The sequence below is a fragment of the Erigeron canadensis genome, chromosome 1 (assembly GCF_010389155.1).
Source record: "Erigeron canadensis isolate Cc75 chromosome 1, C_canadensis_v1, whole genome shotgun sequence".
Classification (NCBI taxonomy): domain Eukaryota; kingdom Viridiplantae; phylum Streptophyta; class Magnoliopsida; order Asterales; family Asteraceae; genus Erigeron; species Erigeron canadensis.
The window spans coordinates 2,909,567-2,935,522 of record NC_057761.1 but is presented as its reverse complement, the minus strand read 5'-3'; the positions used below and the strand labels follow the sequence as shown (position 1 = coordinate 2,935,522).

Below are 25,956 nucleotides of genomic sequence, written 5' to 3'. Positions count from 1 at the left end.
TATAATTATAGTTATTTTTAAGGTAAATTACATGGATGATACCCGAAGTATTACGCGTTAGATACTTCACGTGCATGATACGTGGTTTAACTTAATGGTCAAATAGACGATCGTCAGTAATAGGCATGACTCGAGTGGAAAAATGCAAATTTGGGTATGGTTAGAATGAAACTTCAAAAGTTGGTATAAAAAATTATTGTGTTGGACTCTAATCATATAAAAGTAATACCATAAATATTTTAGAAAACATTATCCTTTTTAGTTTATGAGGTTGACAAGTTTTACAATTTTAATCATGAAACTCAAAGGCTAACAAAAAATAGCTAAGGCTATCAAATTTTTTTTTTTTTGTCCAATTTGTTTAGTTTTTCTCTGTTAAATTGTCCACGTGAGAAACACATATTGGTATTTTCGTTTTTTCAATTGATATCGTGATAATATAGACATAGCAACCTGTGAAGGAAGAAAAATGTTACACAATAAAACTTTTAATTAAAATAATTTGAATTTTAAGAAGTTTTTTATTTTTTTAATAGCGGGTGGATTATTATATGATACACTCATACACGGGTGGGTCGGATATAATCAGCCCTAGCTAAGCTAGATGGATGACTAAAACCCATTTGTTTGTTTGTTTGTTTTTGTGAAGTCTTCAGTAAAACAACCTGTTTAGCAGACTTTGAGGTTTAAGGAACAAGCAAGAAAATGTCGTCAAACAACAACGACAAGAAGGAGAACATCATCATCATGAGTAGTGAGGTTACGGAGGTAAATAAGGAGGAGGAAGAAGAAGAAGAAATTCGGCGGAGAAAAGCAGAAGAAGAAGCCATGGAAGTCAAATCCCTTCGCCGCATCATTTCTGCTTATCTCAAGTATATATATCTATATGTATCTTTTTATTACAAGTAATTAACTTTAACAAATAAATGAATTTGTTTTTGTTTGGAAGTTATATAGTATTTTTTTTTTTTTACTACCTTAGCTGCTTACATAACCTTAGCTAAAATCTTGATTTGTGTGTGTGTGTGGAATTGGTGCAGCTATCCGGAAGCCGCAGAGGAGGATGTTAGAAGATATGAAAGATCTTTTAGAAAGCTTCCCCTGTCTCATAAGGTACACCCTTTTGTTTTTTTTTTTTTTTTTTTCTTTCAAACACAATTGACTGGCACAGTGGCACGTCTAATGCGCCATCCGGTTTTAGTAATTCTAATGCACGTTTAAGCTCGTTTTATGTGTACCCATTTTGCCTAAACTTGTTGTGGTATCATTGTAACCTACATTTCATCCTTATGTTTTTGTTTTCTTGGATTGGATACATCATTCGCTTTTTTCATTTGCAAATTAGTTGTTGATTTATTATTGGTTTATGTGGATGTTTTGTTATAAAATGCGGGTAAGGTCTCAGAGCAAAGTCTTCTCATAGTAAAGGAAGGATTTTGGAAGTGACACATGTCCGATGCATCTTGTTTGCACCTTGCAAAAGTTATTGTTGCATCAAGGTGGAAAAATGGTGCGTCAGACATGTGTTGACACCAGAATCCTTCTTACATATGCAATGCACCAGAAACAAAAAGAGGTCAGAGTTTTGAACATGGACTTTTTCGTCAACGAAGGTTACAAGCTAGTTTGAGCACCATCGTTATCATGACAGTTGACGTCCAAAGTTCCCTTTTTGATGCATATACTTATCAAAAGATACATGTTTATGTTTGCAATACCATTTGTTTAAGGGTAAAGATACACTTAAATTAAGAAGGGATTAATCTGGTATGAGAAAATGGTATTTGATGGATTGAGGGTGAAAGTAAATGATTCTAGACTTGTTGGCGGTTCCTTAATAGTGTGAGACAAGATATTACCTCACGCCACCAAGTGTGTGTGTTTTTGTCTGTAGAATGCATTGGCCTTTTAGAGGCTTTGTGGGAGGGTATTTATAAGCCTCCCACAAAGGGTTTGAGAGCTGGGCCGAAGGATCTAGAAATTGGGCCTAACGGTCAACTTAACGGCATATCTCGAGTCCCGACATGCGTTCGTCACCTTTAGCCAGCTGTGTCAAGATCGTTGGCCAGGAGACATGAGCACGGGCCGTACGTACTAATGCACGTGCCGTACGTACTAATGCACGTGCTACAGCGTACTGTTTGTCTGTGAATCAGGCGGAGGGTTCGGAGCCTGCTTGCTACCTTTGTCAAGTATTTATGCTCCAAACCTCGTCATTAGTTATGTGTAAGCCGGAGGGTCCGGAGGCTTAAGGATGGTACATCATCACCATTTATATAAGCGGTCTTCCCAATGCATTAGATTTTATATATAAATCTCACCTTGCATATAAATGAGTTTGCATAATCAAGTCAATCTAAACTAATATATTATGATAGGTTGAGAACTCTTTTTGTAAAAACAGTTTACTATATCTTTTCTAATCTTTTGCAGGCTCTCCTGGCGCACCTTCCTTTAAAATATCAGAAAATGAGATGGTATGTCTCTCGAGACTTGTATTAATATGTATAAATGTATACAAGACTTATTAGCTTTGCAACATGGCGCATGAGGTTATAGTGAAGCAAGTAATTCTATGGATTCGGTTTTTATTATAGATGGGTTGCCTAGGCTTCCTTGAAGAATATTTTTAAGGCCTGTACTATGTACTATGACAACGCATATCCTACCCTTAAATGTGATAATATGCTTATCCCCTTGCTTATGACAATCTATGTTGAATTCGTTAGGTTTTGGGATGTGTGTGAACTTGTTACCTGTGTCAAACTTGTTGAACCTTTTTTAATATGTGATAATTTATGGCTTTTTTTGTCTACTGAGTAAAGTAGAATAGAAGAGCATCCAAACTAATTAAAAGATGCATTGGAATCACAATCACATATTAACTTTCTAAGCCATTTGGATTACACATATTTATTTGGATCAAGTACAACTGTACAGCTGAAGAAGAATGCTATTTTGTTATGAAACCATCCAAACCATCATCTAATAGGAGTTTTGAAACATATTAATTTTGACATTTTTGGAGCTTGCATCCTAACCATGGTCTAATAGGAATTGGCCATATTCTTATCTCAGTTGTCTGTCAGTGTTTTCTTTTCTGATAATCTGTATTCAGGTTTTATAATGTAAAGTGTCTTTATTTAATTCCTGCAGCTAACAATGGTATTTGTATGGTACTTACCAGTTTTATCTTCATTTTGCAGGTGTATCTCAGAAAATACCCATTTCATTTTTGAAATGCTAAATGTATGCTATTTGGATCTATATGTTCTTTGTTCTCCTATTTCTGCCAATGGCCTAATGCTCGTGTTTTCAGGCATTTGAGCCCCCGGTTGATATGAGCCAAGATGATGAAAATTGTGAACATCTGAATAATGGTTCATGTGGTTATCATCACTCAGAAGACGGGGATCCCTGTTGTGGATCGGCCTCAATAAGCGGAAGAGCACATTTTGCAAAATCTGTTGAAGCTTGCTGTGGGCATGAGGTACATGTTACAATTTGTATTGGTAAACCCTGAAAGTGGTTATTGTAAAACTACGAATCCATTTTTTGTTACTTCTTATTGATATTTATAGCATAATACAGGAGAAGAATGGAACTTGCTGTGAGCCAGAGTCTAAAAACTTCCCTGTAGATTTAGAATGCAAAACAGACACTCATAAAGGTGGTTGTGACAGCGGTAGAGATGCCCAGGACCAGGGTCTTTCTAATACGGCTAATGATTCCCACAAGAATGTGAGCGTCTTTTTTCATTCCATTGTTTACCTCAGTTCGATGTTGCTAGATTCCTTTTATCACTTTTAACTTTTTCTTAGTATGTAAAGATATTTACATTTCTGACATGGTTTTAAGCATAAGTAAGACATGGTTATTGCATAAGCACATAGATCTTCAACTACACTTCTGAGATAGTTCGTATGTTAAGACTTGTGCTCGGTTCCTTTCATATATGCCATGCGTTGCAAGTGTTTTTGTTACTGTTATTGTAGCTGTGCTGAATGACTATACTGTATAGTGTTCAGTTTGAAATAGTTTTACATGAACTTAGTAAGCATTCACGTATGACCAATATGTTAGTCAGTTAGTCAATACAACTTAAAACATCATCCATGACAGATCGACAGTATCTACTAGACCCAAATGAACATGTATGTTTTTGCTTATTTTTATATGCTAATTTAATTGTTATGGTTGACATGGACATGTTTAGTTACACCTTTCTCTGTTAAGGGATTTACCATAATTATACTATCAACTCTTGCAGTTAATATCAGTTAGTGTTTTTTACACCAATGTATCATATCTAGATAGTTGGCTTAAAGAGCATCAGAGTATGAAAGCTGTTCTACACCTAGATTCTTTGTATCTTTATGTTAGTTGATTTCAGTTTTATTATCATATTGATCTTGTTTAGTTTCTATCCTTTAATATTGTTAACATGTACTTCAGTTTTGATAATGATTGTCTTCTTTATATGCTATTTTCAGATATCTTCTGATATGCTAGAGCCGATGCCCCATTTTCACGTTCCTCTAGTGGATGTTGACAAGGTATATTTCTATTTTTTTAGATTCATCTACTCATCCTTTTAGGCTATATATTACAATGATGATTGGTGTGAGAAGCTCACAAAATTCGTATGTTTTGGTCATCTTACCTTGGGGTGTAGCATTTCATCTGTAGATTTGGAGTCTTGGCAGTTACTACCCTCAAACCTCCTTTCCTTTCTCTTCCTCACAATAGACTGTATTGTAATGCCATAAGTCATCCCAAATCCTTTTTTATATTTTTATCTCTTAAAGGAATGTACCCTTCATACTTTTGGTATTTTGTGATGGTTTTTGACATCTTTTTCACTGATGATGTTGGTATCTCTGTTGTTTGCTGCTAAGTGTATTCGCGCAATGCACATTGGTGAATGAGTTCTCAATTTTTATAAGTGTCAGTCTAAATCAAATTTAATAACAAAAATCTGCAAACTTTGATTAGTACATGGGCCAAAGGGTGACGGTGGCCGGTGGCTTTGGATTTTCTAATATACAAGTATATGTTGTTATTGGAATATTTAAAGATGGAAATGATTAATTAATGTATTTGCATTTATTAGTAAGGGCATGATAGTAAATTTTCTTAAAGTAATAAAATTAATTCTATGTAAAGTAGGGCCGTAAGGGTAAAATCTATGATCTTAAAAATTTGAATTCTAAGACCAAGGCCATTCTTTTTGTATATTAGTAGAGATAGAGATGGTGGAGATGATGTCATTGGGTAGCATGACTTATCACTTATCGACACTTGGACAGTATAAGTGCTGAAGCATGTCAGTGTACTAAAAACATAGATTTTTTATTCAGTTATGAAGTTCATTCTCTCTGTTCTTTCTGGTTAAGAGGTGGTTAGTTGCTTTATCGTATTCAACCAATAAAATTATTCAATAGGTTATTTTCCCCCTAAAATAAGCGTGCTTGGCTTGTGATGTTCAGGTTAGATGTGTTATCAGAAATATTGTCAGAGATTGGGCTGCTGAGGTACCACACTGATTTCTTCTCTAATAATTTCCTTCTCTCCTATATATGTAGGATTCAATATTTGATTTTCTTCACTGCAACAACACAAGCTACAAACTTGATTAACTTAATTGTTGATTTTTGGTTTCTGATCACAGGGACAGAAGGAACGAGATCAATGTTACACGCCTATTCTTGAAGAACTTAAACGCCTTTTTCCAGATCGTAGTGTAGAGAGGTGATTAGCGCTTTCTTTTGTTGCTTAAGCAACACACTCTTTATATGATGTGGAGCCATATCTGAATTTGTTGTTATTCATCTTTGTAGTCCCCCTACTTGTCTAGTTCCTGGTGCTGGATTAGGAAGGCTGGCCTTGGAAATTTCATGTCTTGGTACGCATTATAGTCCAAACTAAATTTGCTATGGGAAGAATGTTTCACTACAATGTTGACATGTGATTATCTTATTCTGATATATAGGTTTCGCAAGTCAAGGAAATGAATTTTCATACTACATGATGATCTGCTCAAGTTTTATTCTCAATCAGTAGAGCTGCTCTTTCACCTGTTAATATTTATGACATAGAAATTGATTACTCTCCTTTTCATATTAACTTACCTAACTATCAATCTTTGTGGTCAGGACTCAAGCTGTTGAGGAATGGACAATCTATCCATGGATTCACAGCAATTGCAATTCACTGACCGATGCTGATCAACTTCGCTCAGTTTCCGTTCCAGATATTCATCCGGCTGGGTAATCATTTTGCTTATGATGTTGATGCACTTTTTCTTGGTTCCTGCGCTCTATTTGTATGAGTATAATTCTAAATCATCTGGAATGTGAATTACGATGTCATTTAGTTAGTACTAGATTTATGCCCGTGTAAAATACACAGGATTGTTTATAACATTTTAAAGATTAGATAAATTATTAAATATATAAATTTAAATGTAAAAAATGTAAGTAAAAACAAATTTGAAAGAATATACTTCCAGAACATTGAACACATATATAAATATATTGTATTTCATTTTTGAAATACTTTTTTGTAGACAATATTTCATATGTTGAAATTTTTTTAATTAATTAAATGATGAAAAATTATAAAAAATCTTCTCAAGTTGATTGTTAAAGATTGTAATAAATATAAATTAAGTATTTAGAGCTAAAAAGTGTAAATTATTGATGGAAAACGAAAATGTGTAAATTAGTAAGACGTTTTCTCTAAATATTAATATAAATACTAATATAATAAATATTTGGATAATGATCATTAGGGTTTTTAGTTTTAATTAAACTACATGATGACATAAGAGAGAGTCAATTTGATGAAATAGAGCGATGTGATTGGTCAATAAATCATAGGTTCTACTGTCTTTTAGTATAGATTAAGATAAGATATATGATGTGGATTTCAATTCACCAACATAGACGGTTTAAGCAGCTGGATAAAGGGTGCAACAACTATATCAAACCGTTTTTTATTCTTCTGTTCTATCCCAATCATCAGGCTGAGACTAGGAAGTGGACACCGTATTTGGGGAGTAAACTCAGTCAGAATCTCCAACCCTGTGAAATCAATGCCTTTAGACCATGTTAAATTACCACTATATTAGTAATAGGAAATTACTCTTTTGTGGGATTGGACAATAATATAAGGTTGTTAACATCAGTGTTTATCGATGGTTGTCATAATCTTTTAGAGAGTCTCAGTGTACCATCTTAGACATTGTAGGATATAGTCACATAGCTTCATGTTGCAGAAACATGTACATAAAGGTGACGATCTCTGAAAGAGGGTAAAATTGAAAGATAGCAACTTACTGTAAGATTATTAAATTGGTATAACTATAACTCCAACTTGGAGTCTCTAAGTTATCTTCGTGTTGGTCTTAGGCAATCACTTACTGTAGATTGTTCAGCTCTTATTATTACATTCACATGAGCTCCTCTTACTATCTTCGGGCTTCACCCAGACCTCGGTCTTTCAGTAATGTGCCATCAAAGCACACGTTAGACCGTTAGTCAAATTTTCCTAGAATATTGAGTCGGAAGATTTTCTTAGTTATGTGATTGAAACGAAGTTCAAGTGTTAATGACTAGCAGTCTGAGCCGTTGAAAGTGTTAAAGATGAGTAAAGCAGAAGCAAGGACTTTGAGCTTATAACTGTGATTTTTAACTTCACAATACTTTGCATTAATATTGCTTTGTTACCCTAGTCAGTAAAATGATTGGTTTGCTCATAAGTGTTTTGAAAGTTGTGCCCCTGAATGGGAAATTAATGCACGACAAGGATGTTAATGGAAGTTATAAGAAATTTGCCTTTTTGTATTATGTATAATTTTGCAGATAACACAGTATTTGTTCTCAGTATGAATAGCAGACATATAATCGAAAAATATTCTGGATTGTCTCTAGAGAATTTTAAGTTAGTCAGCTAATCACGATGAAGAATGAACAATGTTGGATCTGCGAAGTTTCTTAGGACTTCCTTCTCATTCCTTTCTCTCTTTCTACATCACTTTTTCCAGGTTGTGTGAAATCAACAACTTGTTCTTTAGCTGTCACTTTAGAAGTTTTTTCCAAAATTTGGCATAGCCTGCTTGAAAGAGACATTACAACATGTTCCACCAAGAGAAAAAAGAAATCAAACAAAAAGATGTACTTAATTTACTCTTGCCTCTTCAAAACGTTTTCCCAAACTCGGCGCTTTCTCATACCTTCACTGCTATTGGCCTCTCTTAGCTATCTGTGCGTCTTCTTTTCATTGGCAGAATTCGCTTATTTCAGTGTTACTACATAATATTTTAACAATATGCATTATTCGTTGATTATTATTTACTGTGTGTTATAATCACTAGTACCTTACAACTTTTTGTAATTTAGAAATGCTTCTTTTATATGGTTACAATTATTTGACATCAATAAAGCTTGCGGAATTAACATGCTAGTATTTCACCTTGGGAACATATTCACTGAATTGACACCAGAATATATTAGCACTACCCTGTATGATCTTTTGGAGGTATTCTAGTGATTTAGCATGGTCGTAATTTAAAAGGTAGAGTTATGGCGTGGGCTATGCAACAGATTCTACCATGTGTCTCTAAAGTCCCCTCTCTAGTTTATGTACTACTCAAAAATTAAATTGTTTATTTATGGTGACAGTGCAGGGATTACTGAAGGTTTTTCCATGTGCGGTGGTGACTTCGTTGAAGTTTATAGCGAACCCTGCCAAGTAGGTAGGGTTATACTAAATGCACTAAATAATTTACTCATCGCTTTATTTCCCCTTTCACAATTGGTGTACTGCCTTCTTTTATTCTGTTTATCTAATATATAATACCATCTTATAAATCATTTTGCCCTTTTTTTTTATGAAAAGATGATTTGAATTACCCAAAATACCCTTATTCTTTATTCACTAATTTAAATATCTCTATCTAATATACCTATAATAACCTTAAATCTCAACCACTCATTTTGTTCTCTCTCCTCAAATCTCAACCACTTATTATTTTCTCTCATCCATAAATCATTTTATTACTCTAATTCATTCAAAATCTTTTATCTCAGAAACCGTATATCGATAAATTATAAAAATTGTATGGGTGTTCTTAAAATTTCATGCTCTTTCATTAGAGATGTCATTCGATATACTTTCGATGAATTTTTAAATCTGAGGGCGGAGCCCGTACGGCTAAGGCATTTGGCAATCATACTCCATAACTTGACCTATCACCCCCACCATCTCACCGCCGCAACGCGCGGACACTATCTCTCGTATTGGTAAATGTAGGTTTATGCTTTTGATTACACAGTAAATATTAATTGAAATGTATCGGAGAGTCACAAATCTTTTTAGAGCCTTCGTATTTGAGAGTCAAAAGCTCATGTTTTTAATTTTACCCCGATATTTTAATTTGCAAAGGGTTATTTTTGTATATAGTTCCAGTGTTTGATCTAGAACAAATAAAAAGATAATTGACCTACATTCTTATATTTGGTATTTTGCCTTCACCATAATTCTCTGGTATCAGAAGTGGTTGCAATTGAGAATCTATGCACAAACCTTGTAAATATGTTGCCTTAGTCAACCCAGTGAGGTACCTTACTAGATCTAGTAAGTGATGTTATTGGATCCCAATCCCTCTACTATAAACAAAAATTCCATATTGAAATTCCCCTCAATTGAATTATTATTCTAAATTTGCACGCTTTGTAAAAGTATTGCAAGCGGCACTGAGGATGAGCCTGTTATTGTACTTGCAGCGGCGTGGGATGCAGTTGTGACCTGCTTTTTCCTTGATACAGCACACAATATAGTCGAATATATTCAAATCATTTCCAGAATTCTTAAAGACGGCGGAGTAAGTACTATAATTGGTTTGTTTGTTATCAGATATCTTGTACTTTCCGTATGGAATTTATAGGTTCACCTGTTGGCAGGTCTGGATAAACTTGGGTCCTCTACTGTATCACTTCGCAGATATGTATGGCCAAGATGATGTAAGCAACTTTTCTAAACACAAATGCAGTTTCATTCATCATCATAAATTGAATACATTTCTGATTTTCATTTTCAACATTGCTTATACCCTCTGGTTATCTAGGAAATGTCAATTGAATTAAGTTTGGAAGATGTGAAAAGGATTGCAATCCATTATGGATTTCAGTTGGAGGTCAATCTCATTTCCACCTCTTTCTTTATATATATATATATTTTTGTTGGTATTAGTGGGTAATTTGCTTATAACTTTATGGTTTGGAGAACAGGTCGAGAAGACCATCGAAACAACTTATACTACAAATCCACGAGCAATGATGCAAGTAAGTTTCTGATCTCTCTTAATCTTTCTTTTATCTGTTTGATGGTATCATTAGTACTTGGTGTATATTACTTTAACTTAAATACTTACAATCATAACTGATGATGCAGGGACTATTAGACAGTCGTGCATTTTTGCTGATATGTTTTTTCTTACTGCCAGTTTGGTTCTCCAAATCGATTATTTGAGCTTATTTATCTGAAATCATATGTGACTTTTTTGACCATGAAAGTCAAAATTTAATTATATCCAAATTGTTTAAAACCCGCGAGCATGACAGTAATTTAACTGTAAATCTGAATGAAGTAATTTTTTGGAGACTACTGACATTCCTTTATTGGATTTGCAGAATCGCTATTTTTCAGCATTTTGGACGATGCGAAAGAAACCATCAGCAACTACAAGTATACAACAGGATATGGATGAATGAATAGAAACCGGCATAAATATATTTATGGATCTGTTTAGTTTTTTTCTACTTTAGCAATATTCGATTCATGCAAGCATCAACATCTCCGAAAAGCGCCTCAGCGATTGTTACAACTCCCAAAGTTATGTTGCATTGTTTGACAGAATGTTCAAGTTAATCTCCCCAAATTATATATGAACTTTATTTGTTGAGGATAGAAGAATAATTATATGTTTAGAATAATAAGAGTAACTCATGTGTTCATTATAAGTTAATATGATCTATGGTGTAGCGAACTTGAAATAATTTTATACAACTTTTTGTTGTTTACACTGTATGGAAACAAAAGTTGCAGTATCAGATTTTCAACAGCAATGGCTTCTATATATGTAAAATGGATAAAAAAAGCTCGAGAGCGTAAAAAAAAATGAAACAAAAAATGAAGTAAATTGGAAACAAAAACGAATTGGAGTTTAAAATTAATCATATTCCTAAATATTATACTAGCTAAAGACAAAAACTCAAACATTGTTTATACTTTTTAAATAAATAGTTAATAAATATCAAGTATCTAATTATCTATATACTATTTTTTTTTTCTTCTCTTCAATAAAACATTTTATTTCTTTAATTTATTCAAAATCTTTTATCTTAAAAACCATATATCAATATATTATAAAAATTATATGGGTGTTCTTAAAGTTTCATTCTCTTTCATTAGATATGTCATTCGATATACGTTCGACGAACTTTTAAATCCAAGGGTCGAACCCGTATAGCTAAGGGCGGAGCACGTCAGGTAGATCACTCCATCACCGCTATTACATCCCCACCCCGTCATCACCTTCATCATCGCTGCAACGCACGAGTACCTTTCTCTCGTTATATAATAATGAATAATTTTGACGGGGTTCTTTAAAAAGTTGAAGCTTATTTAAACAAAAAGATATAAAATGAACCATTTGATTGGATATTACTATTCATATTAGTGTTATCTCACCTAATTCAAATTTTGACTTATAACAATAGTATAACATTATTTTGTTATCAAAAGGTTGTTTGCATTGATAAAATTAATACCAGCATATATCATGTTAGTATCTCATAATTTATATGGGACATGCTAAACATAGCCCCAAGGCTTAGTTTTTAAAAATACAAAAAAGGTATGTAAGTTTAATGATAAAACGTTTTTTTGTCCGCGTCGGGTTTTTGGGTTTTTTTGCTATTTTTGGATCAACCTTTTATACTAATCAAAACACTAGTATCTTAATGTTAACAAAATGGACCATAAATATTATATTACTCCCTCCGTCCCATTTTAATTGTCACGTTGACTAACTTTGACCGTAAATAACTTTATTTGTGTCATGTAACACTTGATATAAAATATATGAATGGATTGGGTTTTTAATGTACTTTTCGTTCATATAAGTTTCATCAACTAACATATAATACAAACAAAGTTATTTACGGTCTAAGTTAGTCAACATGACATTTAAATTGGGACGGAGGAAGTATTAAAATACTGGAAAAATAAAAGACGGTTTAAATAAATCCTTTTATGGGTCTAAAATATATTATACATTTATTTTCTTATATATAATCATTCAGAAGTTATATATGAGCTAACTATTCAGCATGTTAATTAAAAATTTAAACCTGACCCAAGAAAGTCCAAAAAATATCTACCTTAAAATCTTAAACATATAAAAAACATCCATTTTAGGTTCCATGCATTCGTTCGGATCCATTCTTCCTTCTGTCTTCTTGCTTACTTTCTCTGAACTAAAAACAGCCACATATATGTCAGATATATGTGACTAACAATTAATCAAATGGCGGCTTGCTTGCCTGTATCCAGTGCCGGTTCAAGGTTTTTTGAGACTCTAAGCGGGACTAAATTGGAGGTCTTCCTTTAAAGCCTCAAACAATCATTTTGGTGGTTCTACATGAGACAAATTTTATGTTTTTGTGAATGAGTATGATCCACTAACATCTTAAACCGCTAATTATGTCACATGTATAGCACATGAGAGCATCTAAGTCTTTTATAGTTAAAGCCCTCTTATTGATATTTTCATTTGTTTTCTACCGTCAATTGCAAACTACTCCCAATCTCTTAATTAATAGAAGAAAAAAATACCCACCATACATATCTCTAGTTCATTATAAAACATTTGTTCCCTTCATTTTTCATTTTTAACTAAGTGAAACCCAAAATACCCCTATCACTTATTCATAATACCCTTAGAAAAAATCTCAACCTATCCTCTCATGTTCAGAAAAAGGAGTGGAGCCTCGAGCGGCTCAATTTAACATTTTGATAGAGTTACCCTATTTTTTCTACTAAATGAAGTAATTATCCTTATAATCCCAACAACCTGTAGAAAAAATAAAATTTAGTCCATTTAAATTTGGGGGCCCTAACTAATTGGAGGCCTTAAACACATGCCTAGCCTACCATAACTATTCAGCCGCCTCCCTGTATCTACATTTACATTAACAAGAGAATGGAATCAGGGATAATGTTGCAGGATGTTAACCATTTAATCAACGACTTTTCTACTAAAACCCAAAAAAGCTGGAACTTTACATTGCACATATAATGCTTAGGTATGCAAGTGCATACCCTTGCATGTACATAGATCCGCCCCTGCTATATAATCACCTCTTGAAAATATGCATAAATATCGAAGTACAACAGTATCATGTATGTCTAAATAAAATAACTATAACCCGGGGGCTACGTTTAACATTTCCTTTTATTTATTTACATAATATTATATGTTATGTTGAGAAACAAGATATATAATACTCTTAAAAAAAAGATAATATTAGTAAAAAAATTTAAAAAATAATAAACTCTAATAAAAAAATTTTAAATTTTTTTTAATAGTCGGTCGGTATTCGACATCACAGGGAACACCTCACTGTATAATATTGAAGCCATGCACGTACTCTAAACTACGAGATGTAGACGATAAGCCCACAGACTTGTTACTTCTAATAGTCAAACCCAAAACCTATGAGAAAAATCAGGGATACATTTGCCAATTGAGCAGCTTTGTTTGCTAAACCCTAATAATATAACACGGCATTGTGTCGTTCTTTACTTCTTTGCATTAATAAAGCACTTTTTATGCCGTCTAATTTACCTCGTTGTAACTTAAATTAAAATTTGCACAAGTACCCATAATGCCACGTGTCATAGCCAGGGTGTGCTAATAAAAAGAAAACGAGGTGTCCTTTCCAGTTCTATGCGTTGCCACGTGTTTTAATACGTATATGTAATGTAATATGAATATGAATATGAATATGAATATGAATGAATTGTTCTTCTTTTGGTTTTGTGTTGATTGCTGTCTGGTGCAATTTCGAAACAACATATTTTCACAATTCGCTAGTATTATATATTATCCAGGTACGTACTATTTCTATATAACTTTGTAGTAGTCATTTTTATTTGAATTATAACGGTTTACATCTCACCTTTTTGAATCTTACTTTTAACGGGATTGAGTATTGTTGTTGTATTTTTGTATAATTAGTTAGTTATTATCATAAAACAAGATGATTGCATGTTAAAATGTTTATTATTATTTTCATCATATTAGTGTGATCACTTATATGTAATTTGAATGTTAGTGTGATCACGTCCAAGCATCGATCATTTATATGTAATTTGAATGTGTTTTGAAAATTCACACATACGTATATGATATGATCGAACCAAATTCCAAATTCATATTCACGCGATTTTACTTGCACTAATGCACTATGTATGTAATTCGACGAGCAATTCATATACCTAAAAGGCAAATTATATCGCATAAAAGAGTGACCAACTTTGTTTGAGGAGTATTAAAGTAGCAAGTAAAAGGTCTCAGGTGGAGTGTGTTCATTCTTGTGATATCCAGAAATTGAGGTTTAGCCGTTTAGGAGGCCGGAGAGGACTTTAATTATGTTTTGTTGGTGGACTGCTTAACTTTGGACTAAACTATACATAAAAAGAATACTACAAATATAGAGTGTTATAAACATTGTGGTTTGTGGATGGACCGTGGCCACCCTTCGCCTCCATGTGGCTCCGCCACTGCTTAACTCCATGCCAATACTATTAGTTATCCAAAGTTCAATTTTTAGGATTGCATTGTCACAATATCGAACCTAAAAGTTCAATGTTTGCTAGATGATATTATTATTTTGGTAGACGTATGTTTCTTATTCATTGTTATGATATGATCTAATTCTAATCACAAGAAACAAGTAGGAAGATCAAAAGTTCATAGTTGAAAATTGTGGACTGATCAACACAAGTTAAAAGTTGATCAAATTCCACAATTAGGTTGGAAGCAATGAAATCCTTAAGGCTCATGGCCAGTTTAGCCGCCTTTAATGGCAACCTTTGGAACGATCTCCAAGTTAAAGTCGGCTTATGTTTCTTAATCATTGCTATGATATGATTTAATCACCGGAAACAAGTAGAAAGATCATAATATGACTAATGTAAGTTTGGTAGGCCTTAAGTATCTACAATGTGGCCTAGCTAGTGGTAAAAAAACCAGAAGAGATGTTGACATTTTGATTGACCAGGAAAAAAGTGTAGAAAATGGCACCTGAAGTACTGCCAATAGGATTTCCTCTCTAGTTACCCGTAGATTTAATGAATTACATGGCAAGACTAACAGACTATCTACTTAATCCAGAAACTTAGTGTGCCATTGCAGACATGGTAAGCTTGATTTCAGTAACTACCTGTTATAACTCTTATAAAATCTGTTATAATCTGATGAGCAATCCAAGATGGAAATAAGCAGTACAAAAGAGCAGATATTTGTGACCATAAGATATGGAATCTACTCTAGAAGTATCGATGATTTATAGATGACATTTGGACAAGATACTCAAAAACTGCACGATTCGGGTTGCTTGTCCATCGATTTGCATTGATGTAGCAACTGCTAAAACTAATAGAAAGATTAGAAACGAAATCAATTAGGTAGACCCGTAGATAATGAACAAAGAAATAAGTTGGTACACTAATGTTACTCAAAACTATTTTCCCCTGCTTTTTCTATACTATAAGGTTTAGGAGGATTGACTATGAAATCAATGTTTATGTAAAGTGAAAGACATGATACCATATATTTGTTTTTTAAAGGTATGTCATCATCTGATAAGCCAAAAACAGAAGAAATATGCAGAATAGATCCAAAATTAGAAAATAAATGTGCAAAGGAACCAAAAACAGATGAGAAAGTCACAAAGGAGCAAAAAACGGAGGACAAAGGAGCAAAAAAGAAAGAAACTACAGAAGCTGAAGACGGTGGATTTCTTGGGAAGGTAAAGGGTTTCTTTTATGACATTGGTGAGAAGATTGAAGACAAAGTAAGGTTTGGAAAACCAACTGCAGAACTTGCAGCGATTCATATTACTAAAATCAATCTTAAGCAGGCTGATCTTGTTGTTGATGTAATTGTCACAAACCAAAATCCTGTTCCAATCCCTTTAGTCGACATTAAGTACTTGGTGGAGAGCAATGAACGAAAACTAGCGTCTGGGTTGATTTCGGATGCTAGAACAATTCATGCACGTGGTTCCGAGATTATTAAAATACCATTAACCATTGTATATGATGACATAAAGAAGGTATATGCTGATATAGAACCAGGAATCATGTTACCATACAAGGTCAAAGTTGACTTGATTGTGGATGTGCCAGTCATCGGTAAGGTGTCTCTGCCTCTAGAGAAAACTGGTGAAATCCCGGTACCTTACAGGCCTGATGTTTACATTGAAAAGATTCACTTTGAAGAATTCTCCTTTGAAGAGACGGTAGCAATTCTCCATCTAAAGTTGGACAACAAGAATGACTTTGACTTGGGACTTAATCAACTAAAATATGAGATTTGGTTATGCGATGTGAGCATCGGAGGAGCCAAGCTTACAAAAAGTGCGAAAATTGTGAAAAATGATATCAGTGAGATTGAAATCCCACTCAACTTTAGGCCCAAGGACTGTGGTTCTGCTATGTGGGACATGATTAGAGGAAAAGGGACTGGTTACTCCATAAAAGGACATATTGATGTGGATACACCCTATGGAAAGATGAAGCTGCCCATCGAAAAGGTTGGTGGAACAACCACGTTTAAGAACAAAGACGTCGGAGAGGTCATCCAACCCAAGGTAGTTTGACCATTTATACTAATTCTAATTCTTGCTAGTTTTGCAACTGAACTTTAAGACATCATGTCTATGCTAAAAATATAATATGCGGTTTTTCATAGAAGCTTGAGAGTCCCAAGTAGTAAGACAAGCCATATTGTAGATGGCAAAAGGAATATCAAGCAGGATTACTAGACCCAAATATATATTATAGGTGGGGAATGACTGAAATAGATTTTTTTTTGTTTTCTTTGGTTGTTATTTCTAGAGCTATATCAAAATAATATAACCCAAACAGACCAATACTAACACAGATAGTCAAAATATGCGTTGTAATCAGTATCAGCTTAACCATTACTCATCCTTAGTATTTCATTTTGCACAGAATTTAGAGAAAGGATCAGAATGAGTAGCCCATAATCAAGATTGAGAAGAGGTTAGCCATCAGTTTTAATACAGGGAAATGCATGTACTTTTCGATGATAGGTTTGTCCATGTATCATGTACATTCTGATATAAATTATAGTATGTTTATAATCTAGTAAAACATCTGATTGCAAGTTCTGAGTTTAATTTGGTTTTTCCTTTTGCCTTACTAAATGTGCTATAACTAAACCCATAGCGATGCAGGGACACACTTACTCTCATATATGGAGATACTCGTATGATATTCTGAATATAAAACTAAGAAGCCAAGTATACACACAGACAAAAAAAAAGAAAAAAAGAAAAGAGAACACTACATGTCAGTCACCGACTATACCAAATAGCCCAATTGGACAAATCTTTACATTTGAAAAATTACGATCCAATGTCTGTCTTAATCTAATCATCTTCTGTATCTTGCAGAAAAGCCCCTCTTACCTTTGATCTGCATTTTGACAATATCGAACTTGTCAATGTATAATGCAATATATATATATTATATATATATAAAGTAGTCATACCATACTTTCTTTAAATACTTTAACATGTAGATTGTGCACTCATAATCATATCAACTACATCATCTTTGTCACCATGAGTGTTGATTGACAAATATGATGTGGGAGGTATGATTTCTAGAGTATATGCATATGATAGATGAATATCTTTGTTTATGCAACTCAAAAGCGTGAGCAGAAGTGCAGTAATAAATTTAACTAACTTGCCAAACAATGTATTACTTGATCTCACAATCTATTACTATTTACCTGCGATGTGCTGGTACCACACGCTTTGGCACTTTCATCGGGCTTGGATTCTGATCGATTTGTTTGTCTGTGGAGAAAAATGAATATACATATGTGATTGTCATGACGTCAGCAATTGGTACACAAGTTACACTTGACATAGGTTTTCCTTTAGTATAAAGAAGGCACACACGTCTCAAACTAGACTTAGGCTCTCAATCAAAGTCGTCAAAATTTTGATTATACCATTAGACCAAAAGCTATGAATACACAAGCAAGTAAAGATTTCTTACATGGTAAAAAAGCCCATAACGTTTTCCTTCATTAGTATAAATCCAAATTATTAATATTAGTATATAAAGATAAGCCCCATTGTGCTTTAGCTCAATATATTGCATGATATCTCATTTTCTTGCTCACGTGAAATGGTGTGTATCGCTTCAAATTTACAGTTGCCAATATCATAAGAAAGCATTGGAGATTGCATGTGAATAGTTCTAGGCTAAGAACTCGATAATACAGGGTATAATGCTGCGCTTTAATAGGGGTCTTAATGGCATTTCCAGGCATATAGTCAAGCATTTCAAATAAGTCACACTGCTGGAACATGCTTCCCATATAAACAGAAAGGATAGCCAGGCACCTGAAATGTCATTGAGGCAGGTAGCCGATGAAGTATCTGAAGTTATCTTCTGTGGCTTGTTTCGAATCGAATAGAGACCGTCAAGTTGTTTCTGAACATGTTCACTCTTATCCTGAAAAATGACATGAAATACGCACAGATCAGAAAATAAACTAATCTCTTCTATATAACTAATTCATTTAACATACGGAACACAGTAAAATGTTTTTACAATCAGCGAGCATAATAGATACTATACAGCATGAGTTTGAATCGATACAAGTATAAATGTACAATTGCTTCTTAACTTCACATGTTAATGTATTGACCTTGGTATTTAACAGGTTTCACACATTCTGCTACTGAAAATCTAACAATAAGCATAAAATGTATTTGAAGCAAGCATACAAAGGTGTAAGAAACCGAAGAGAAACCTTCAGAGAAGTTTTGCAGGCAAATATTCCCAAACAAAATAGTTGTCTATATAAAGTTATCACATCTGTAACTTGATTTTTTTTTAACGGCTATATCTGTAACTTGATTTTGAATCTTAAATATCAGGATTAGCTTGGAGATGAGCACATAGATGCAATAAGAGAAGAAATGGTACAAAACCATAAGCCAAAGGGATGTGAAAGACAATGTACAGGGCTCCTGTCTGTCCTTAAAAGGTCAAAGAGGTCCAATAACATCCAACTTATACGTTGCAAGCACTTGACACAACTATAATGTCCAGAATTTAGCAGCTATAAGCTAACATCTGTTGAATCAGAAAAACTCACAAACACTTGAACACGCAAGGAATTTTCTCTTTCTAATTTATTTCTGATTATCAAACTGACTGAGACAAAGCTGTTCAAATACAACAGGAAAAAGCTGAAAACCAGGAAACCACTAACTACTGACTCACCCACTAACGTGCAGAATACAAAACACTAACCATTAACATTAATTGCAACATAGATGTTAGCGGTTTTTACTTTCAACACTCCCTCTGAATACCATAATTCATCACTCCCATTCTCTTATGCTTCAACAATTCCAGACCTGTTACAGCTTTGTCAAGACATGGCTACTTGATCACCCGACCCTGACCTACTCCAAATCTGGGTTCACACTCCTTGATGTGCATCTTCCCCAACTTCATCTCACTAAAACCCAAACAGCTTGGGTTCAATCTCTCTTGAATCATGCTCCTTATTCACTGTGTCTTACATGACACGCTTCTTAGTAATGTGGTTTTCGAATAATCTTTCAAGTGACCCTCAAACTATCCTTCAAGTGATCCACGAACAAGGAAACTCGGTCAACCGAATTTAATCAAAGGATTACCAAGATCTGGTCAGTTCTTTTACCACCGCCTTTGAACGAGTTTTCCTTCCTTCGGTCAACCTACCAAACTATCCCAACACACGGTGATAGCTCCCTGACACACGAGATTCAAGCCATCCCGACGCACGCGCAGTGATAGAATTTCATTATTGTCCGGACTTCAACTCAGAAGTGGGATAGTAATAGTACTATGATACACAATCACATTTGGAGGGAGCAATCTTCAAACAAAATTTGAGTTCCAACAATTGCCTACCTCATACCAATTGTCGAATTGGTATTTATCCCGCATACACCCTAAAACACACTAATAGGAGTTTACTTGTGGTAGAAATCTTCTCACCTGCCACCTTTGTTTCTGGTTAATAAAACCCCTGTCGGCTGAACACTACAACCCACTACCGCCACCATTCTGAATGGTCCTCACGGCTGCGCTCCTCCTCGACCAGTCACGTAAGATCACCAAACGAAGTCAGGTTAAGGGTTTGTCTTCCATATTTTTCTCCGCAGATCCCTAGGATCTCCTTGTCGCCTTTCACTTCTTCCCCTTCCGGTCACCACTTCTTTTGGAAGAGGCAGCAGCAGCACCAAGCCACCCCTTGTAGGGTTCCGGCATCACTGGTTGAGCTCTCCAGCTCTGATACCGCTTGTTGAATCAGATATACACAAACCCATCAACACACAAGGATTTCTCTCTAAGTTTCTGTCTTTCTGATCTATTTTCTGATTAATAAACTGACTGAAACAAAGCTGTTTAGATACAGCAGAAAACAGCTAAAACCCAAGAAATCACTAACTACTAACTGACCCACTAATAACTAACAAATAAAGGGTAAAAAAAAAAGAACTTGAACTCAGAGACTCGGATGTGCAGATTACAATGCAGTAACCACGAACATCACTTTCCAACATGGATGTTATGGTATTTACTTTCAACACAGCAGAGGTCAGAATCTTGGGTAAACAGCAGGTAGTTTCTCCACTTCTATAGTGATTTGATATTTTTAGGTGGCATTAATGAGGAGTTTGACTTTTTGAAGAAACATATGTCTTTCCAGTTTGATATAGACGTGTTGGGAGTGTTTCCTTGATTTGGAAGTAAATTTAGCAGATGATGGAATTGTGTTGCATCAGGTTCGGTATGCGTGTGATATGTTGTGCAAGTTTGAGCAGGTTGTGTGCAAGCCTGCACAGCAGTCCCACCTGATAAAACAGTAAAGTTATATGCTGGTGATGCATTTGTAGTATGTCTGTTCAGTTGGTTTATCCTGAATCCAAACAAGTCTCACATGATAAAAATGAAGGGTGAGGTAGATTTAAAGTGTCTTGACTCTGCAAATCAGGTGGCAGATGGGTTGAAAAAGAATTTAGTTGGAACTCAATTGCTTAAGCTTTAACAGAATTATGGGGCTGGATGAAAATGATAAAAGGGTATTAAATTTAAATATCATATGCTTACATTTTAGATTATATGGAACAAGTTGGCAGCTGATGTGGACAACCTGTTTTGTCTTGGTTTAGTTTGTTCTGCACGTGTAATTTAGTATTTAATAAGTGGTCTTTGTGATCCTAGTAAATTGAGTCGTTAGCATCTTGTTAGCTAGTGGGACCGTGAGAGTAGCCCAAGTAGTGATGTGAAACATTTTTCATTTTAACACAACTGAGAAATTTTCCAAACTTCGTTCCATTTACTGTTAGGAACAGGTTGCACAGCGGAAGCAAAACAGAAAAATAAATAAAGAACACGAGAATTAACGTGGTATCTCACACATGGCTGCAACTAGGGTTTTTTATTAGCTCAATACAACAATTACAAGACCTGAATATATATAGATAACAGATTAGGGTTTCTTGGAGTAATGCACAAGTAAACCCGAATGGGTTAACTAAACAAAACAAAAACAGGCCCTAAGGTCAACTAGCCCAAAAGGACTTCAAAACCCAACATTTAACATTTCATATACGTAGCAACATAGTTATGTGCATAATTAGTGTGTGCCCCATCAGGCGTGACTTCCATTTAATTCAACAATATCTTCATTCTAAATTACATGATTAACATCCATCTGACTTCCATTTAATTCAACAATATCTTCATTCTAAATTACATGATTAACATCCATCTGACGTCTTTTAAAATATTCAACTTCAGTACCATTGTATTTGGGAGGTACTGCCATCAAAATATCAAATGAACAGGAGAAGCAAAAAAAACTACTAAACACAATGAGGAAAGAAAAAGAGCTTACCTTTTCAGCAGAAAGCATTTTGGTCAACTGGTTACGGCCCTCTTTCTCTACGGACAAAACACAGTGTGAAACAATATTCAGTTCACTGTCACTACAGCGGATAGGAAAACAAAAACATATATAACAGGTGGCCAATAAAGAACTTGCAAATTATGATTATGCAACAAAATGGGTAACTGTGTTAAAAAAAATAAACAAAAGTTTACAGTGCCTTGGTATTTTTTTTCTTAGCATTTCATACTGAATTCACTTTGAAGCATCACTGGGATACACAGGTGGCTGCACATGTTTGCTAAGGTAGAATCTTGTTCACCCCTTTTAAGGAAATGGTACAAGCTACAATATTTAAATCTGTTTTTGATCTTAGATTTGCATCGATTATGATACTCTCAATAAATAGGATGTGGAGAATAACACTTTACTGACATTTTGAAGATAGAATCTCTTAGGAAGCATGAAATTTAGTATATGAAAGTGAACAACAATTAATCAAATCACCTTGCAGTAGCAACATTTGATTGCTTTTGTACGCTTTGTACATATCAAGAGAAAGCCTTGACATCACCTCGTTTGCAGCAGTGCCAACGAGCCTAAGCAGAGAAACAGATATTCTGGGCATTCCTTTCAACTTCTGGGCAATCAGTTTAGCAGATTTAGGTCCTAAAAATTAAACATATATTAAGAACATAACAACTTTGACCTTTAAAAGCTCAATAATCATCAGAGAACCACATGAACCATGATGTCATACTAATCAATTCCAAATTGCACGGACTACGTTTATCTAACTCTTGAGGCTTGTAACAATTTTTTTGGTGCATGAAAGTTAAATTCAAGAATGACATATTTTCAAAACGACTACACAGTTTTTAGCAACAGATTGGTTGCAAATAAGAAGCTTTCATAAGACCTAAAATACAAAAGAACAGGAATAATGTTGCATCAACTTAGATAATAGAAACCTAGGACCGCCAATATCCCATGACAATCACAAGAGCTACACAAAAGGGGACACATCCAACCATATATCCCAATTCTCATGACAGTAAAGACTATATATGTCATTCAGAAAAGCACTCCTGGAAACAACTTAACAAAGACACACGACCGTTGATAGTGAATGCAATGCCATCTAAATAAACCTCAGAACATTTATACAAAATATATCAACATTACTATGGGAAAGAAGTCTTGACAAATAATTACCATCTGAATTGGATTGCCCCTCCAAAACAAGCTTCACATCCCCAAACTTTAGTGAATTAACAACGTATTCCAGAAACTCAGACCAGGAACCACCAACTCCAATATCATCCCTCTGTGTATAGATAAGATGATGAGTTGCAGATAATGATTTTCACACAGACATGTAAATAAATATATAATGATCATAGCCCAAAAGGCCAATACATTTGACAAGCAATTAAAAATATAAGCACCAAAGATATTTCATAAGAGAACTACGACACTTGCCAAAGATTTTGTTACCAACAACATCATCCAGATGCTCATATCTAATCATTGGTAATGCTTATTGTCTGCTAGTTTTTATTACTCGAAAGCACAGATTGTTACTTCTTCCCTAGAAATGGGTGTCGCTTGAGTCTTAAACAAGATAAAACATTGTTATGCAGATAAAACTATGACAAAATACCTAGATACTACTTAACTGACACTTGAATTGCTCTCTTTTCACTTTTTCTTTCGTGGTAAAACCTATGTCATTCAGAAGTAAAGCCATAATTTCAAAAATAAGGATAACATGGAAACCCATGTCATTCATTATTACATTCTACAACCCGAAGACGGAGGTAAACAGTTCCGGACTAGAGGAATTAAACAAATTTCTCTTCCTTTTCTGTACAGATCGTCCGATCCAAGGTGTTTTATACAAATAAATGAACTAACTCAATTTCTCTAAGTACTTACATTTAAAAAAATATGTTGACTACATACAGCACCATAATCCAATGTTGATAATAAAAGTGAAAGAGTCCGATTCGAGATTGAGAATTCTCCAGCCACATTAGGAAAGGAAATAATACTTATGGAACAATTTTCTTCTTTTTCCAAGTTCCAACTAAAACAACCAATACATACATATATATACATACATACATATATATATAAGGTAACATTCCAGTGAGAACACTTTTAAAATAAGAACGGTGAGGACACTTAAAAACATCATTTTGATGCATTAAAAGTCCATAAAACTAACATAGTGCTTAACTAATTATCATTATTTAAGTGTTTAACAACACATTGATCCGTCAAAAACGAAAAAATCACGTTTTTTGTTTTGTGCATCCTTCTTGGATGCATACTTATCAAAATGATGCATCCAACAAAAAACGTGATTTTTTCGAGTTTGACGGATCAATGTGTTGTTAAACACTTAAATAATGATAATTAGTTAAGCTCTATATCAGTTTTATGGACTTTTATTGCATCGAAATGTAGTTTTTAAGTGTTCTCATTTGTTCTCATTTTAAGTTGGTTCTCATATGATTGCCACCATATATATATATATATATATATATATATAGAGGTGGGTTATTTTAGGGACCCTTTATTTTAGGGACCATTAGGGACTCGTGTTTTTTGTAACTTACACACCACCATCATCATCTACTACGATATACAAGACTTTTTTGTAAAAACACTAAGACTTTCTGGCGACGGGCCCGCCGGAAAATCACGGGTGTAACTTACACATGTGTAAGTAAGTAAGCAACTTACACATGTGTAAGTAACTTACACGTGAGTTTCTGGCGGGCCTGTCGCCGAAAAATCATGATGGTGGTCGGAGATGATCATGGTGGTGGTCGGAGATGATTATGGTGGTATGTAAGTTACAAAAAACACGAGTCCCTAATGGTCCCTAAAATAAGGAGTCCCTAAAATAACATTTCCATATATATAGGGGAAAAGGGAATATAAGGCTGTCCGGCACCTAAGCTTAGGTGTGGAACCCCTCACATACTAATATTTTATTATTTCTTGTTTAATGAATAAATGCATGGACCCCATGATTTTTATGGATTAAAAAAACAATATGTGAGTGTTTCACACCTAAGCTTAGATACCCGACAGCCTTATATTCCCATCCCCATATATATATATATAGGCAGAACAGCATATATAATCATAAAAAAAAAAAAAGAAAAAGAAAAGCAAAAGAAAGGGGGAAACCATGTCATTGAGTTGTTGAAGTGAAAGAAGTGCCCCCAAAGTGTTTGAAAAAAAGTCCGTGACATGAATTTTGAGTTGTTGCTGCTGACGACAAGAATCGTCAAGATGAACATGAAACAAGAATTTATGAATTTGTCCACTTGCTGCTGCTGACGACGACCATTCAACCTTAGGCTCTCCGAATATTGCTTCTTCAAATTCTTTTAATTCCATTTTCAAAATTCACTGTTAATACAAATATGAGTTTCCATGTAGCACATATATATCGTTATTACTGTTTGCCAGAATGATTCAATTCAACTCAAGCTTTCTCCCCAAAGAAATCTGTCCAACTTTGAGGTTTATTTATTCTTGTTTTGCTGTATTTTGGTAAATGTAAAACTTTTGGGGGTGTCTTCACTTATTCCAATTTCCAAACATGACCATTTATTAAAAATTAAACTTTTTTTTTTTTTTTAAAGTAG

The 25,956-nt window shown here is 34.3% G+C and overlaps 3 protein-coding genes across 3 annotated transcripts; 2 read left to right on the top strand and 1 right to left on the bottom strand.

The window, feature by feature from the left end:
- The first annotated feature begins 387 nt into the window (after positions 1-387).
- On the top strand, positions 388-11,084 carry LOC122585184 (carnosine N-methyltransferase-like). Its single transcript, XM_043757293.1, has 19 exons — positions 388-405; positions 650-872; positions 1,041-1,113; positions 2,434-2,477; positions 3,207-3,249; positions 3,320-3,490; positions 3,592-3,741; positions 4,494-4,556; positions 5,490-5,534; positions 5,672-5,751; positions 5,841-5,905; positions 5,993-6,059; positions 6,156-6,269; positions 8,685-8,758; positions 9,789-9,886; positions 9,966-10,025; positions 10,130-10,198; positions 10,293-10,346; positions 10,695-11,084. The coding sequence occupies exons 2-19, from the start codon at positions 706-708 to the stop codon at positions 10,773-10,775; spliced, it is 1,518 nt and encodes a 505-aa protein (XP_043613228.1). The 5' UTR covers positions 388-405; positions 650-705; the 3' UTR covers positions 10,776-11,084.
- Positions 11,085-15,920: 4,836 nt separating this feature from the next.
- LOC122589375 (desiccation-related protein At2g46140-like) lies at positions 15,921-16,952 on the top strand. Its single transcript, XM_043761699.1, has 2 exons — positions 15,921-15,953; positions 16,044-16,952. The coding sequence occupies exons 1-2, from the start codon at positions 15,921-15,923 to the stop codon at positions 16,950-16,952; spliced, it is 942 nt and encodes a 313-aa protein (XP_043617634.1).
- A 653-nt stretch (positions 16,953-17,605) lies between these two features.
- On the bottom strand, positions 17,606-25,876 carry LOC122583443. Its single transcript, XM_043755848.1, has 7 exons — positions 25,493-25,876; positions 23,504-23,615; positions 22,796-22,957; positions 22,298-22,344; positions 18,738-18,849; positions 18,116-18,182; positions 17,606-17,793 (listed from the first exon to the last, which is right to left on the bottom strand). Exons 1-7 carry the CDS (start codon positions 25,703-25,705, stop codon positions 17,748-17,750), a joined length of 759 nt encoding a protein of 252 aa, XP_043611783.1. The 5' UTR covers positions 25,706-25,876; the 3' UTR covers positions 17,606-17,747.
- Between the last annotated feature and the right edge of the window lie 80 nt (positions 25,877-25,956).

Bases quoted from the DNA above. Each gene is read 5' to 3' on its own strand.
- LOC122585184 (XM_043757293.1), top strand. From the start codon at position 706: ATGTCGTCAAACAACAACGACAAGAAGGAGAACATCATCATCATGAGT. The intron at 873-1,040 runs GTATATATATCT...GAATTGGTGCAG, and splicing joins ATCATTTCTGCTTATCTCAA to CTATCCGGAAGCCGCAGAGG. The intron at 3,742-4,493 runs GTGAGCGTCTTT...TGCTATTTTCAG, and splicing joins CTAATGATTCCCACAAGAAT to ATATCTTCTGATATGCTAGA.
- LOC122583443 (XM_043755848.1), bottom strand. From the start codon at position 25,705: ATGGAATTAAAAGAATTTGAAGAAGCAATATTCGGAGAGCCTAAGGTT. The intron at 22,345-22,795 runs GTGATTTGATTA...TTTTGTCCGTAG, and splicing joins TCAAATGTTGCTACTGCAAG to AGAAAGAGGGCCGTAACCAG. The intron at 18,850-22,297 runs GTAAGCTCTTTT...GTCATTTTTCAG, and splicing joins AAATGCTTTCTGCTGAAAAG to GATAAGAGTGAACATGTTCA.
- LOC122589375 (XM_043761699.1), top strand. From the start codon at position 15,921: ATGTCATCATCTGATAAGCCAAAAACAGAAGAA. The intron at 15,954-16,043 runs ATATGCAGAATA...AAAACGGAGGAC, and splicing joins ATAAGCCAAAAACAGAAGAA to AAAGGAGCAAAAAAGAAAGA.